The sequence below is a fragment of the Phallusia mammillata genome, chromosome 1 (assembly GCF_965637545.1).
Source record: "Phallusia mammillata chromosome 1, kaPhaMamm4.hap1.1, whole genome shotgun sequence".
Taxonomy (NCBI): Eukaryota; Metazoa; Chordata; class Ascidiacea; order Phlebobranchia; family Ascidiidae; genus Phallusia; species Phallusia mammillata.
The window spans coordinates 18177932-18191959 of record NC_137252.1 but is presented as its reverse complement, the minus strand read 5'-3'; the positions used below and the strand labels follow the sequence as shown (position 1 = coordinate 18191959).

The window sequence follows — 14028 nt, the reverse complement described above, 5'->3', positions numbered from 1 at the left end:
CATAATAACTTTTCCAGTGACTCGTATCATAGTAACTTTTCCAGTGACTGTTGAGCACAGCAACACATACGACCGTTTGATTTAGAACAGGCGTAAAAATATTTGCGATTGTATTCTTCTATAATTGCAGTTTTTGGGTTTCGTAACATAAAAAACACGAAATAGTGAAATGGTTAGTGAAACTGAGACACAAACACAATTTTAAGGGTTTTCTGGAGAACAGCAAAACTTTTGCAGCCATGTTAGATTGTGTGATGAACACAATCAACCATTCCGGTAGTTAAACTTCTTGTGTGCGTGTGTGAAGGGGTGGCGTGGTGTTAGAAAATCTCTAAAGGGGGTCGATAGTAAAAAAGGTTTAGAACCACTGATCTAACAGATGCTTGCGTCTCAAGTTAAAAAATTATAATAAATGACAAAGTAATACTGTTCATTGTTGCAGTGTTGTGCGAAATCACATTTCACAAGTGAAACTGCCAGCATCGCATTGTTACGCTGGATAGTTGCTACTTTTAACGTAGGTAACACAAGCGGGTAAATACATAAAAAAAAACTGTCGCAGTGACCTATATGTATTTTGTATTACATGACTAAACTAATAACTGAACTTCCAATGTGTCACGATTTCATTTTTTGCTTTTAAATGAAGTATTGTTTACAGGTTGTCTGCTATTGCGAATCTTATTTTGCTGTAGAAGATCAACATGAGTAAAATCTATATGGTAAGTTAAGTACATTCATTTTTGCAACATAACAAAACTAGCATAATGTATTTCAGACCGCAATGAGCGGAAAACGGAAAATAACAAGCGATAAACCTTTTTTTGACATGCATTATAGCTCAAAATTAATGCTACGTGATTAAAAAAAAGTATACGAAACAACTGTGTTACTGGAATAAAAAAATCCAATAATATTAACAGATGGCTAAAATAGTTTTGTTTTGCTGAGAGAACAGTAAAAACTTCAACACATTCCAAATGGTCGGCAATGTTAAATAAGGGGCAGCTGACAAATAAGAAGGCTTTCACTACCCTCCACATTTTTTTCCAAATTTTCTATTTTCAAAGAAATATTTTGTGCACATAAACTTACGCACTGGAGCTGCGATTTTTGGTTGGCTTCAGAAAATCTATTCCTAATAGTTCGTTTTTTTAATTGTTCGGAGAGTAACAATTAAATGCATGTAAAATAACAAATGGAACATATCATAATAAACTGCAACCCAGGGCGAACATCCAACATACTGCTGTTATCAGGGTATGGAAAGTGTGTGTTCGGCAATGAGGCCAGAAAAGCAGATAAGTGCGAAATGCATAGCTTGCTTGAAATTTTAAACCCTTGGAGTACTTGAAACTTCTGGGTTCAGTTATGCATGGCTCCTCTCATTTGTCGCAGCCTGAAATATGTAGGTTCAGTTATTTTTTTTCATTTCAAGCAAAACAGCCTTATTAGTTATAAAAAACAAACATAAGCTTTTAGAAACAAAAGATCTGAGATTAAGTATACACCTTCTTTCAAGATCATCTTCCTGTGATGCCCCAGGTCGTTCACTCTCTATTGATGTTGCACCGATACCAGCATCTTCCAACTGTGCAGTGATCTCCAGACCATTTTCATCTGCCACTTGTTGGATAAGTGATTTAACCTGATCTTGTGGAGTAGTGGAGGCAGTTGCTGATCCCATTGAGTTTTCCATTACCTTCAAAACCAGCAAAATATAGTTTATGGCATTTAGGTATTTTTCATACACAAAGGAAGTTTTTCTCTCATCAAATGCCTCAAACATGACAATTCTATAAATAACAAAATTTATAAATGTGATTGCATTAATACTCACAGATGCATGAACATCCAAGTCTTCAAACTGGCTTTCAAACTTGTCCATAACTTTAGCAACCTGCTCCAAATTCATGTTCTTCATTGCAGAGTCTAGCGCAACGGTGACATGACCAAGATCTTTTGTTAACTTAAAATAAATTACAAAATGTTAATGCCATGTAAAATGTTCATCATTAAAGTAAATGTCATAAGTTCAGTACAAACATCATTGTTAAAGTTGATTTTAAGAGTTTAAAATGTATCCCCTGCAGAAAACATGCTCTTCAGAAATGAATTCGAAACTACATCTTTAACAATCAGAGGTGAAATTAAGAAAACTCATTGCACAAACTCCCAAACACTATCTTGCATAAATAACCTGCTTACTGATTTCATAGACTGGGCTGTCTTTAATCGTGAAGCAACAGCATCCATGCGTGACGAAAGTCTCATAAAGTTTAGGGATTCGTTCTTTTTCCTGTTTGGTAATTACAGGAGTTTAACAGATATACACATAATCTGTTACTTCATGTGTTGATCTTTCCATATATTTAGATCCATTTTATTTCCCCTTATGCTAACTATATCACATTATTATGTATTATAATTTATAAAAAAAAATCTAGAATAGTGGTTTTCCCATATATTGTCAGTTTATATATACTACATCCAGTGGCGGGGTTTATATTTTTTGTCAGCCGGTTTTATCACAAAAGTCATATTGTTCATCCGGTTCTGTTACAAAGAGTCTATTGACAGATACCAGTAATGCTAACCAGTTCGCTGATCTCATAAAATTTCTTGAGACAGTTCTATAGAACCAGTGCGAACTGGCTGAATCCCACCACTGACTACATCATATTTAACGATGTGTCACATATACAATTTACTATAATTTTAACGGATATATATATATTTGGCACCTACATTTCATTGGGTCCCTATCTTTTTCCTGGCACTTTATAACATAATTGTTTCTGCAAGCATAATCTAATGGTTCCCCACACAAACGCATGTGCGATTTGGTTACAGTAAAAATAGGGCACAATCATTGTTAAACTGGAATAGAATTATGATTTTTACTCATAGCGCTCCCTGGCGCCATTTAGTTTCCACACACCAACAATACGATTGCTTAGCTGGGCTTTTTATGTCCAAAACCTGTTCTGAAACAGTTTTATTAACGCTTTCAGTTTGAGAAGTCACGATACACAGGTGTAACATATCGTGCTGCGTTGTCGCTCTGCATTTCAAAACATGAATAAGTTGACCTAATTAACGTTTACAGCACAATATAACTAACATCGTAACATCTTAATTCCGACCAGTGAGAAAATGGTCAAGTGACGACTGCGTTCATGCATGAAGCAGAGGCATTTTTCCCATGCGCCACTATCGTCAATCACTCCCATTGCGTCAGCTGTGCACTGAGCGAGCACAAATTTGACAAAAGACAGCATGTAAAAACATTTTTGGGGCTGTGACAGTAAATACTGAGCCGACTGCACTAAAATTTTTAACAGCCAACAAGGAGCACCCTATCCACAGCTGTTTAAATTTCAGCAGGTTAAGTCTTGTATTTCTGACCTCATTAACATGTGAACAAACAAACAAATATTTGGGGGTAAAGGGGTGAAAATGGATATCTACAACTTCAAGTTACAAAATACTTTAAAATATGCTGCAATGTACCAATAAAAAAAGTATGAAACTCCAGAATCATCTGCTTTAGCAAGTATAGCCGTGGAGGGCTGTGGGTGAACCGAGGGATCAAACAGGGTCAAAATTCACACGGACCATCTTTAGACCAAGATCTATATATAATGTGTGTAAATTTGAAAAAGTTTGAACATTTCTTTCTTGACCAAAAAACGTGGGAACAAATCCGTGTTATACAGAAAAAAAGAAAAAAATATAGACAAAAACAATATGTGTCCCCTTCAGGGAAGGGGACCCATAATAATAAGAAGACAAAAAGCCAGAGGGAAACAGGGATATCACTAGCCTTTTATAGGTGGGAGTCTACCTGATTGCATTCTCAGCAAAAAGTTGGGCAAACTCATAGCGTGAAGGTCCTTCTGTTAAAGCCTACCAAAAAACAAAAGAACAGTACATGTTAAGCTAGAGCAGCTTTGAAAAGTTAATATTGGCCAATGGCCATATTAGACAGGAAACTTTAACATAGTCTGACCCTACAGATTGTCCAGTTTAAGTATTGTCCATAGTTTGTGTTCACCAACAATAATCACCTTCTTGACTTTATTTAGTTCTCGCTGCTGTTCTTTTTCAGCTTTAGCAGCCATTTTATCCATTTGCTTGCATGTGAACTTCAATTGAAACAGAGTTTCTAGTGACAAAATCATTTAATAAATATTTCTGCCATTAGAAAATGGTTATTTATAATGTTTTGCTAAACATATTACAGAACAAAACATATTCATTGATTTGTTTGTGTGCTTTGTGCTAAAAGCAGTTTGCCTAGATTCAGGGTCGTATCCAGAAATTTTTAAAGGGGGGGGGGGGTCCAACAATTTTTTTGGGGGAAATCCCTAATGACGTCATTATGACATCAGACGTTGTTCAAAACGACGCGTTATGCGGCAAAGCACTTTTTCCACAATTGGCGGTTTCTCTACCCATCTAATTGACAGGAAGAACAGGCAATTTTAGCGAAAGCTTGTAGTTTTCTGATTTCGCCGCTGCTATCTAGCTTACTCAGCCAAACTGCAGCTGCAAAATAAGCGTGACTGTCAGGTAATCAAAATCGTTGCTTAAAAAAACAGGGTCCAATTTCTAAAGAACTAAATCTCTTGCTGAAGCGGTAATCCTACTGTTAAGTTGCGCAAAGTCATGAATGCACTAAAGGTGGTAACTGCAGAAGGCATAAATTGTGCCTGGCAAGTAACAAATTACCCTAATAACATAACTCGATTTACATCGATCTAATGTTTTTGACAAACTATTACGTGTTTGGCGGATCAAAGCAACACAAGTTACACAACATTACATGTTTTTAACACTTTTACATTGTTCAAATGCAAAAACTGTTTGATATGTTCCACTTAGTGCAGTTACCACTTAGCAAAAAATTGCTACCAGCGTCCTAGCCAGAAGGTAACTTTCTGATTGTTAGCGCATAAACCTCCTTATTAAACCCTTGTTACAATTGGCGATTAGATAACAAGCGAATACAAGAGATTGAAGGCTCGCGTCTTTGAGATAACGACTCCCTGTTATCACGCAGTGGTAAACGGAACGATTTTGGCCTATTTAATTTACGTACAACTTTTTGAAAAGCCCCCCCGGATACGCCATTGCCTAGATTGCATTAGTCCAAAACCTCTCAGTTTCATTAGTCCAAAACCTCTCAGTTTAACTTAAAAAAAAGTGTCTAGTGCAGCAGTTCTCAGTTCATTTTAGGCTATGGACCACAAAAAGTCATCATGTGGTTCATGGACAACCAGTTAGGAACCATTGGTCTAACGTTTATAATTTAACTTTGTGGTCATACACAAATTTATTGTCTGCATGGAGAAATATCACATGTTTATTTTTAAATTGACATGAACAAAGTTATTGTTACACTCTGATTTCCGATTTTATAAAAGGCAGCTGACAGGCAAGAGTATAGAGTACCTTCTAAAGAAATTTCGTCGTTTACTACCACTAGATTACTTACCATATTTCAACCAACAAAAAGGAGGACACATTGTTAAAAAAATTACAAAACTACTTTTAAGCTTTTTCAATTGAATACTTTAGTTTTAAAACCTAAAATAGGCATGTGTTTATCACGATAAACTAAGTTGTATTTTTACAAACGTGCTGTGCAACCAACACTCATTATTTCTTTAGGCTGATGATGAAATTTTGGCTGCTTTTATAGCGTAACTGCCATAGCAAATCAGAAAATTAAAAAAAGAGGACGTATGATAGGCCAACTTAGTACTTACTACTTACCATCCAAAGTGGGTTTCTTTTTGAACATATTCATTTTAGCTTCGAGATAGGTTCTTGCTTAAGCGAGAAATGTAACTTTTAGCTTGAGCCTACAATTAAAAATCAAAAGTGAACGTGTTGTAAATGAAATGAGCTAATGAAGTCATCTGACCAATGACGATAACTCATTCCAATCCAAAGATAGATAGACTTTGACTCATCCAACAGCTCAATCAGACTGGATGAGGGGAAATGAATAGATTTTTCAAACTGGAACGGAACGGAACAAAACGAAATACGTACCATTATCGCTCTGGGTAATTTTTTTGTCTTGTTATTTCGTTACTGTGCCGATATTTTCATTTAGTTTTGGTCTGACCAAAATAAAGTTTACCACTGTATTTTTTCGGTAATAAAAAACGAGATCTCTCCTTGGTGTCAACAACTCCAAGTCAATGCTGTAAACTCCAAGTCAAACAAACATGTTGTTACATCGCCATTGTACATATTATTTTGTTTTCTGTGTTTCCCGCCAGTAGCCTTAACTTACTTGTATGGCTCAATGTTGTGCCACCTGGTGACATTATCTATCACACAATTGGTTCTTATGATGTCACAACCTTGGCATTGTTTTACTGAAGTCACGACTTGTAAGCGTGGGCGTGGCTGCCTCGTGTTTATTAGCGACTGGATGTTATAGAGCAGGGGGTGGGCAAACTACGGCCCGCGGGCCGCATGCGGCCCGGCAAAGGAGTTCATGCGGCCCGCCAAATGTTGGGAAAATTTAAAGAGAAAGTTTCCGAGCAAAGCTGAATAGTATTATAACCACAGGCGTAGTTTTGAAAAATACCGGGGGTGTTTACGTGAATTGGTCTGCTGTTTCTGCCACGTTATCATGCAAATATTCACTTGAAACAATTTCTTCGTTCGATAAAAGTAAAAGCCATTCACGTTTTCAAATACAGCCCACTTTGTACTGTTGACGCCAAAACTTTGGTCACTTTGGATCAAGTTTAGTTGGTGCAGTACATTGCAAACGGACATTAAACACGGGTTTAGAATCATTAACACAGACCACGACACTTAAGATGGATACTAAAAGCGGCTCGCTTTGTTTAATGTTGGCGCAAGAAATTTATTAACAAAAAAACGTGGTGCAGCCTATGTTGCAACAAATGCTATGTTTACAACAAATGCTTTATTTTTGATTTAATTGTAGCGTTTAAACCAATGTTTGTGCAAACAAAGTGACAACAAACGTATTTGCACATAGCTGAAAATATACTATGTTAATATTTTGAGCTAAATCCGGGGTACACAACCTGCGGCCGTACGGCCACATGCGGCCGCGTAGACGAGTTTGTGCGGCCGTGACCATGTATGTTAAAATACATGTACTGGCTGCCGTGACGTAACTAAAACTATTTTGCCAAATATTTTGATTTTCAAACTGCTAAAAACAGATTTCGTGAGACTGAAAAAAAGATTACCATCCTAAGAACCACAGGCGCCAGGCTTTTTATCCGCTTATTGTCTGCAAACAATGCGAATAAACAGGCACCGCAATCGTCACAATACCGATTATGACGTCATAAACAGTTAGCTCCGTTCAGTTAAACTTATGCACCAAGTCAGAAATTATTAATATGAGCATTTTAAGCAACTTTGAATGGTATATACATGATATAAACCTAATTCTTTACACCAGTTATTAAAAAAAACAAGCAAACAATTGGGGGGCCGTTGGTGAAATACAATGCGGCCCCATAAGATTAAGAACTTTTGAATGCGTTCCTTGCGCTGAAAAGTTTGCCCACCCCTGTTATAGAGGCAGCATGCTTTATTTAATTGACTGGTTATGTTTGTTTCTTTGGTAACGAATAGGAAATTTGTGCTAACTGAACTGTTGCCGGTCGTCCAATGTGTAATTGTGCATTTCTGGCCCACTGATCCCACACCGTCGTCAGCCAACTTGCTGTTGCTGTAAATAAATGTATTATTCCGGTAAGCTTGTTGCTTAAAGTCTCGCAGTTCGTTACTAATGTGATTTGGCGATGTTTATTGAATTTGATGCTGTATTTGCAGAACCTAAAATCTCCTGATCGCTTTGAATGTTACTGTGACTCTGGTTCTATAATAGTTCGGTAAGAGTCAACTGTACTGATAATTTGTCGTCTGTTTCCTTAAATAAATTAGTGCAGATTTGCAGAAAACGCAGTTGCCCTTGTACTCGTCTTGCTGCTGAACCCTCGAGCGCCATCTCTGTCCTTAATTGCCTTAATAAAACATTCGTTATTTTGGCTCTTGGTGCCTTGGAGTTGTTGAGCGCGAGGAAAGGCGCGTTGAGAACCGTTCTAGGAATTTAAGCGATCGCCCCTGCTGTGCTGTCTGGGCGCATAGAGTCTACCAATTAAAAGAGAGCGCAACACATGTAGAGATGTACCGAATATTCGGTCTGCCGAACTTATTCGGCCGAATCGACCACTTTTGCAAAGATTCGGTTTCGGCCGAATAATTTATTGCGATTCGGCCGAAACCGAATCTTTTACGAACACACATTTAAAGCGTAAACGTGTCTTTTCTGCTTAGTACCAACGAAAATCTCGTCAAGCATTATATTTTTTAACACAATATCGCGGGTTGTACTAAATACCGCATGTTACCGCATGTTCAAGCGAAAACTTAAACTCCCAGTCGTGTTTATACTAACTGTACGCCCCATTTAATTTCTTGTTAGCCCTTGTCACATAACGCTTTAATAGTATCAGTTTTATTAACAAATTCCGACTATGGTTTCATCAACAAATTCAAGAATCAGCTTGATTTTGGATATTAAATTGTCTCTACTGTAGAGATCTTCAAAATTTTTTCGTTGTATTTCTTTAACAATTTTCCAGCAACTTTGTACACCTATGACATAGCATTTTATATTTGTACACAAAAGATTTGCAAAAATCAACTCATCATTAGTTGTGATTTGTTATAGTCTTATACAACACCTATCAACAGAAAAGTTAGCATGCAAAAGTGTAAAAACGCCAATCGTTGAGTTATGGCTATATATTGGGCCAAAAAGTAATGTTGACTCGTTCTCAATAGCCCCCCTAGTTAAACAATTAATATCCTATATCGAGTTTGTTTGTTTAACATGACAACAATACGGGGAAATCTACATCTGTACCAAGAAAAACAGTAAGACCTTTTGCGCAATATTTCAATCTTATGGAAAAGAAAAACGCGAAACTAGCAATATTTCAAGGTAAAATAATGTTTGTATACCATTTGTAACACTGACCTAGGTTGTATTCCCTCCGTATACAATTATTCAGTTAATTACCCTAGTTTGTTGCGGTAGGCTATACCCTTGAGTAAAAGATTGGAAAATCAGCCGCGAATTTTTTTGCATGACTATACGCTTGAACTCCGTTTTGCCCCATTTGTTGCCAAAATAAGTGTCATCTATATACAATAAATTGCCAATTATATGCTGTGCACGTGATTTTTAGCTTGTGGAGTTCGTTGCAAACAAAACATTGTGCCACGATGTTATTGTGTCACGTTCGAAAAAGTGCTTAGTCTTGTATCGTGACGCAAAATTTAAAAACACTTTGAAATGTTGGAACTTGATATAATGGCAGAAGGCCTGAAATACATTGTTTTTGAAGAAAAGACAAAAACTAGCGACAGAAACATACACAACACCTGACAGCTTCAGCTTGTATTTATTAATTATTAGCATATATGTAAGACAAAAACAAAGAAACAAACTGATTGACAACTTCACCGATTGCGTGAACATCTTTTTGCGGCAACATTGTTGTCATTTCCCATGTGTCAATATGTCCAACATAAGGTAAATCTGAGAAATATCGCCGAAGTATTCGATCGGTTCTCATATACAACCATTCGCTAAGTGGTCCTTGCGAACTTCCGGTGAAACGAATTGTTCCACGAAGAAATATTTGAACGTTTGGAAGGCGTTTGTGCAAATCAGTCAGGGCATTTTTTATTCCTGCTGCCCGTTGCATTATTACAGATGGATCATACGGTAAGAAATGTGCACCAATATTAAATACAATTACAGTGCACCGGTTGCCTGTGATCGCACGCAATGTATCAACAATGTGCGGTCGACTCATAGGAGGACCTGGGTTGTGTAATGGATTTCCGTGTGCTCTGTAGTAGACCATAATGTCTTTCACAGTATTGGATCCATTGCGGGGCATTGACCAAAACTTCCCTTTAGAACTTTTTTGCGAATCAACAATTTTCGATGCCAAAGCCAAACCACCAAAATACCATTGTCTCATAGTGGAGTCGCCAATGAACTAAACGGATTTATGTTGCAAGCATTCTTTAGCTTGCTTTAGGTTTTTCAGTTGGTTATTGCAAAGCAGCGAAATCCACTCACTTTGGTGATAATACCCACTAGGCATATCATTCATTCCATCCGCAAAACGTTTCATTCCTGTTGATATATCACATCTCTCGTAACCTGTTGGCATGTCTTTAGTGTGACCCGTGGCAAGAAAAATTGTTCCTGAGTTTTTTAGTTCGACTTGCCAATTGACATTTTTCTTAATCAAGGGTTCTTCGCCGAGTACACTCCCGTAATTGTTTGTAATTTCAAGCATTGGGATTTGGACATGTTACATTGTTCGGCTTTTCGCAGCTCCACGTAATGCCATCCTGGGGTCGGGAGTAATCGCACTTGGGTGACCCGGAAGAGCAATAATTATGATTGGTATTCTATTATACTTTATACAAGAGATCTGTTACAAATTTGGCCTTTTTTGTGAAATTGAGAACAAAAAAAAGTCAACTCATAATTAGTTGTTTGTTCAAGTAACTAAGTTAGTCATATACAGTAACTAGGAACAAAAAAAATAGCATGCAAACGCAAAACGTTGAGTTATGACTATCTTGTTAAATGCATTCTTTCGGCAATTTGGACAGAAAGTAATGTTGACTCGGTCTCAATAGATCCCCTAATTAAACAATCAATGTCCCGTATCGAGTTTCGTTTGTTTAACTTGATAACAACAAGACTGGAAAATCTGCATCTGTACAAAGAAAACATTAAGACCTTTTGCGCAATACGTCTATATTATAGAAATTCGAAACGAGAAAGCTTAGCGATACTAAAAAAAAAAATTTTTGAGTCCGGGCATGTGCAATGTGCCTATTGTATCATAAAAAATTATCTTCTTATTCTTCATAATTCGCGTCATATGCCCACAAGATTTCAGTTTACATCTTTGACTGAATAACATACAAATACCCTTAACAATATTGTTTCAAACCTAACCTTATATGTGTGTTTTAAATGTTTTCATGCGTGTTATTGACAGTGAAATGAAGTTTTATTAATTTGTCTCATTTTAATTAAGGGTTTAAACAATTAACTTATGAGCGTTTGTAGGTGCATTCCACCATACCAGCTTGTGATGTGATCATTAGAGACTAAGCAATACGCTTGTGTGCAAATAACCACGTCCGGAACTGGTTGGTTTCGTGAGTCTTAAAAGAAAAAATCAAACGCCAGCGATTGCCGAACCATGCATAGAACTAGTCTAGGTTAGATTTTTGATAATATCGCAGTGTAGTTGATATCGTTGTGTTTTGTCAAAAAGTTCCTGATTTTTATTTTTTTATGCGATTTCACGCACAATTTCATATTTATCTAAACCAGTGGTGGGCCATGGAAGCATTTTGATTGGGCCACAGATCAACCAAATAGAAAGCTTTATTTATAAATTTACTTTCATTTGTTTCACTACACTCAATTTTACAAGAATAATGGCTTGGGGAGGAAGTGAAAAGGAATGTAAATTAATTTAAATTAATCTATTTGCAGTATGAAGTTACTTTAAGTTTCTGCAACCCCGTATGTTTATGATGTAATAAACTACTTTGTAATTACAATAAAGCCAGATAATAGCAGCATATGCATTGTCCTATTTTATAGTTGTTTTCTTTCTATCATAAAAATTTACTGGGCCACAGAATTTTTGTGCAATGAAAGTGGGCCACGAAAGTAAAAAGGTTGAGAACCACTGATCTAAACAAATACCTTTAAAAAGAATACATTTTGCCATCAAGACAACATATCTGAAAGCAACTAATCAGTTATTACTTTACTCTATTTTAATTTTGCAATTTTACCTTATGGTGACATCACACATTGCGCTGGAACCGTTTGAGAACCGAGCGAGAAATCCTCGTTGTTTATTAACCAAAGTCGCTCGGCGTTCGATTAATTCCACCACTGCTTCGCTTGAGTGAACAAGCTCGATTATTAACTTGAAGTGACCAGGCCAAGGAATAAGCGTGTTCCAGTTGTAAGTTCCATCTAAGTTATCTTTCACCATCACTGATATTCCATCTTTCGTAAGCTGCCTATGATCTGTGAGTCTCACTAACCTGAAAATATTAACAAACAGAACTTTGCTATACTTTTTTGTTTGAGATCAAACAAAAACAACAACAATATGGGCACTCATAAATAATTGACATCACGTGGAAAAGCGCAGTGATTTGCAATTGCGTGACGCAAAAGGACAAGACTATGAACAAACAATTTGATTGAATACTAATGATAAAATAGTCCACGAAAGAAAGTCTAAAAACAAGTTCATTTTGAACATGCAAAGCACCGTATGACTTGTTCCAAAACACGGGCGTAAATACATGCGATTACAGTTTAAAAATTTATTTGAAAATACATCACATATACATTACTATAAGTATGCTTTGGGTTTGAAAGTGACCGAACAACCACGTTGAAATAGGCAAGCTGTGGTTACAGTGCTTTGTTTCTTGTTTTTGTATCTTTTTCTGTTTTTTTTTGTCCCTGAATTATGTGCACAAACATAAAACATATACATGTATTATAATTCCAGTTTAATATTCCCTTGAATTACGTTCTGTAGGTTCTGTTTTATTTCAAATGCTGCATTCATGGGTGCTGACATCTAGGGGTAATAGAGGCTTCTTGCCCCCTCTTGCAAAATTTTCTGCCGGCGCCCATGTATACATTTTGAAATTCGCTTAAAGTTGTCCACAGCAGTGAATATGGTTAGTTCAAAAAAGGAACTTAAACAATGAACGCATAACTAAAACTGTCGGTTGAAAATATTTTGTACTAGATTTAAAGACTTTCGGTTAGGTTAAGCCAAAATTATCACTAAACGGGTAAATAAACAAAAAACAGTACCTTGCACGAAAGTGATCTCCGCCATGTTTCTTTGTATTTCCATGAAAATCCTTAGCTTGGATGCTACCAGCTAATTTATCACCAACCTTAAGATTTTTAGAACTAGGCAATATGATGACAGATGACTTAGGGTCTGTTGTAAGTTTGATGTCCACAGGCCACTTGACAATACCCTGCTCGATTTTGTTCAAAAGATCGTCAACTTCAGGCAGGTATGCTCGCCATTCCCGACTTCCAAATTGACTTGAAAGTTCTTTTATCCGTGGAACTTTTACGATTGTCTGCAGACAGTGCACACTGTTTCGACCTATAAGGTCTCATCAGTGCAGCTGGTGACGAGAGATCGGCCGCATTGGCTAGTGTAGCCATCAAACGGCACTCCAGTTTGTGGTGAGCAACAGGGTACAACACCATACATCACCCAGTCTGTGCGATGCCACAACTGGGCATACAGCACAAATGAAACTGGCTCACAGTGGCCAAGCAACTGCTTGGGAACCACAGTGAAGTCGGCTCAGTGTCACAGTATCAATGTAAAAGCATATGAGCCAATAAATGATAAGCTGCAGACAGTGCACACTGTTTCGACCTATAAGGTCTCATCAGTGCAGCTGGTGACGAGAGATCGGCCGCATTGGCTAGTGTAGCCATCAAACGGCACTCCAGTTTGTGGTGAGCAACAGGGTACAACCCCATACATCACCCAGTCTGTGCGATGATGGCTACACTAGCCAATGCGGCCGATCTCTCGTCACCAGCTGCACTGATGAGACCTTATAGGTCGAAACAGTGTGCACTGTCTGCAGCTTATCATTTATTGGCTCATATGCTTTTACATTGATACTGTGACACTGAGCCGACTTCACTGTGGTTCCCAAGCAGTTGCTTGGCCACTGTGAGCCAGTTTCATTTGTGCTGTATGCCCAGTTGTGGCATCGCACAGACTGGGTGATGTATGGGGTTGTACCCTGTTGCTCACCACAAACTGGAGTGCCGTTTGATGGCTACACTAGCCAATGCGGCCGATCTCTCGTCACCAGCTGCACTGATGA

At 37.5% G+C, this 14028-nt stretch overlaps 1 protein-coding gene, 1 long non-coding RNA gene and 1 pseudogene across 3 annotated transcripts; 1 reads left to right on the top strand and 2 right to left on the bottom strand.

Annotated features, from left to right (window-relative positions):
* Positions 1 to 751: 751 nt before the first annotated feature.
* Positions 752 to 5968, bottom strand: LOC145236170 (charged multivesicular body protein 1a-like). Its single transcript, XM_080099639.1, has 7 exons — positions 5782 to 5968; positions 4071 to 4168; positions 3848 to 3909; positions 2209 to 2299; positions 1841 to 1969; positions 1512 to 1702; positions 752 to 1399 (listed from the first exon to the last, which is right to left on the bottom strand). The coding sequence occupies exons 1-7, from the start codon at positions 5813 to 5815 to the stop codon at positions 1366 to 1368; spliced, it is 639 nt and encodes a 212-aa protein (XP_079955765.1). The 5' UTR covers positions 5816 to 5968; the 3' UTR covers positions 752 to 1365.
* Positions 5969 to 7529: 1561 nt separating this feature from the next.
* Positions 7530 to 8060, top strand: LOC145236186 (uncharacterized). The gene is made up of 2 exons (XR_013861936.1): positions 7530 to 7904; positions 7970 to 8060. It is a non-coding gene; the product is annotated as an uncharacterized LOC145236186 (long non-coding RNA).
* A 1425-nt stretch (positions 8061 to 9485) lies between these two features.
* On the bottom strand, positions 9486 to 13676 carry LOC145204528 (NXPE family member 3-like; annotated as a pseudogene). Its single transcript, XR_013853503.1, has 5 exons — positions 13668 to 13676; positions 12977 to 13257; positions 11997 to 12183; positions 10393 to 10509; positions 9486 to 10337 (listed from the first exon to the last, which is right to left on the bottom strand). The product of XR_013853503.1 is annotated as an NXPE family member 3-like (transcript).
* Between the last annotated feature and the right edge of the window lie 352 nt (positions 13677 to 14028).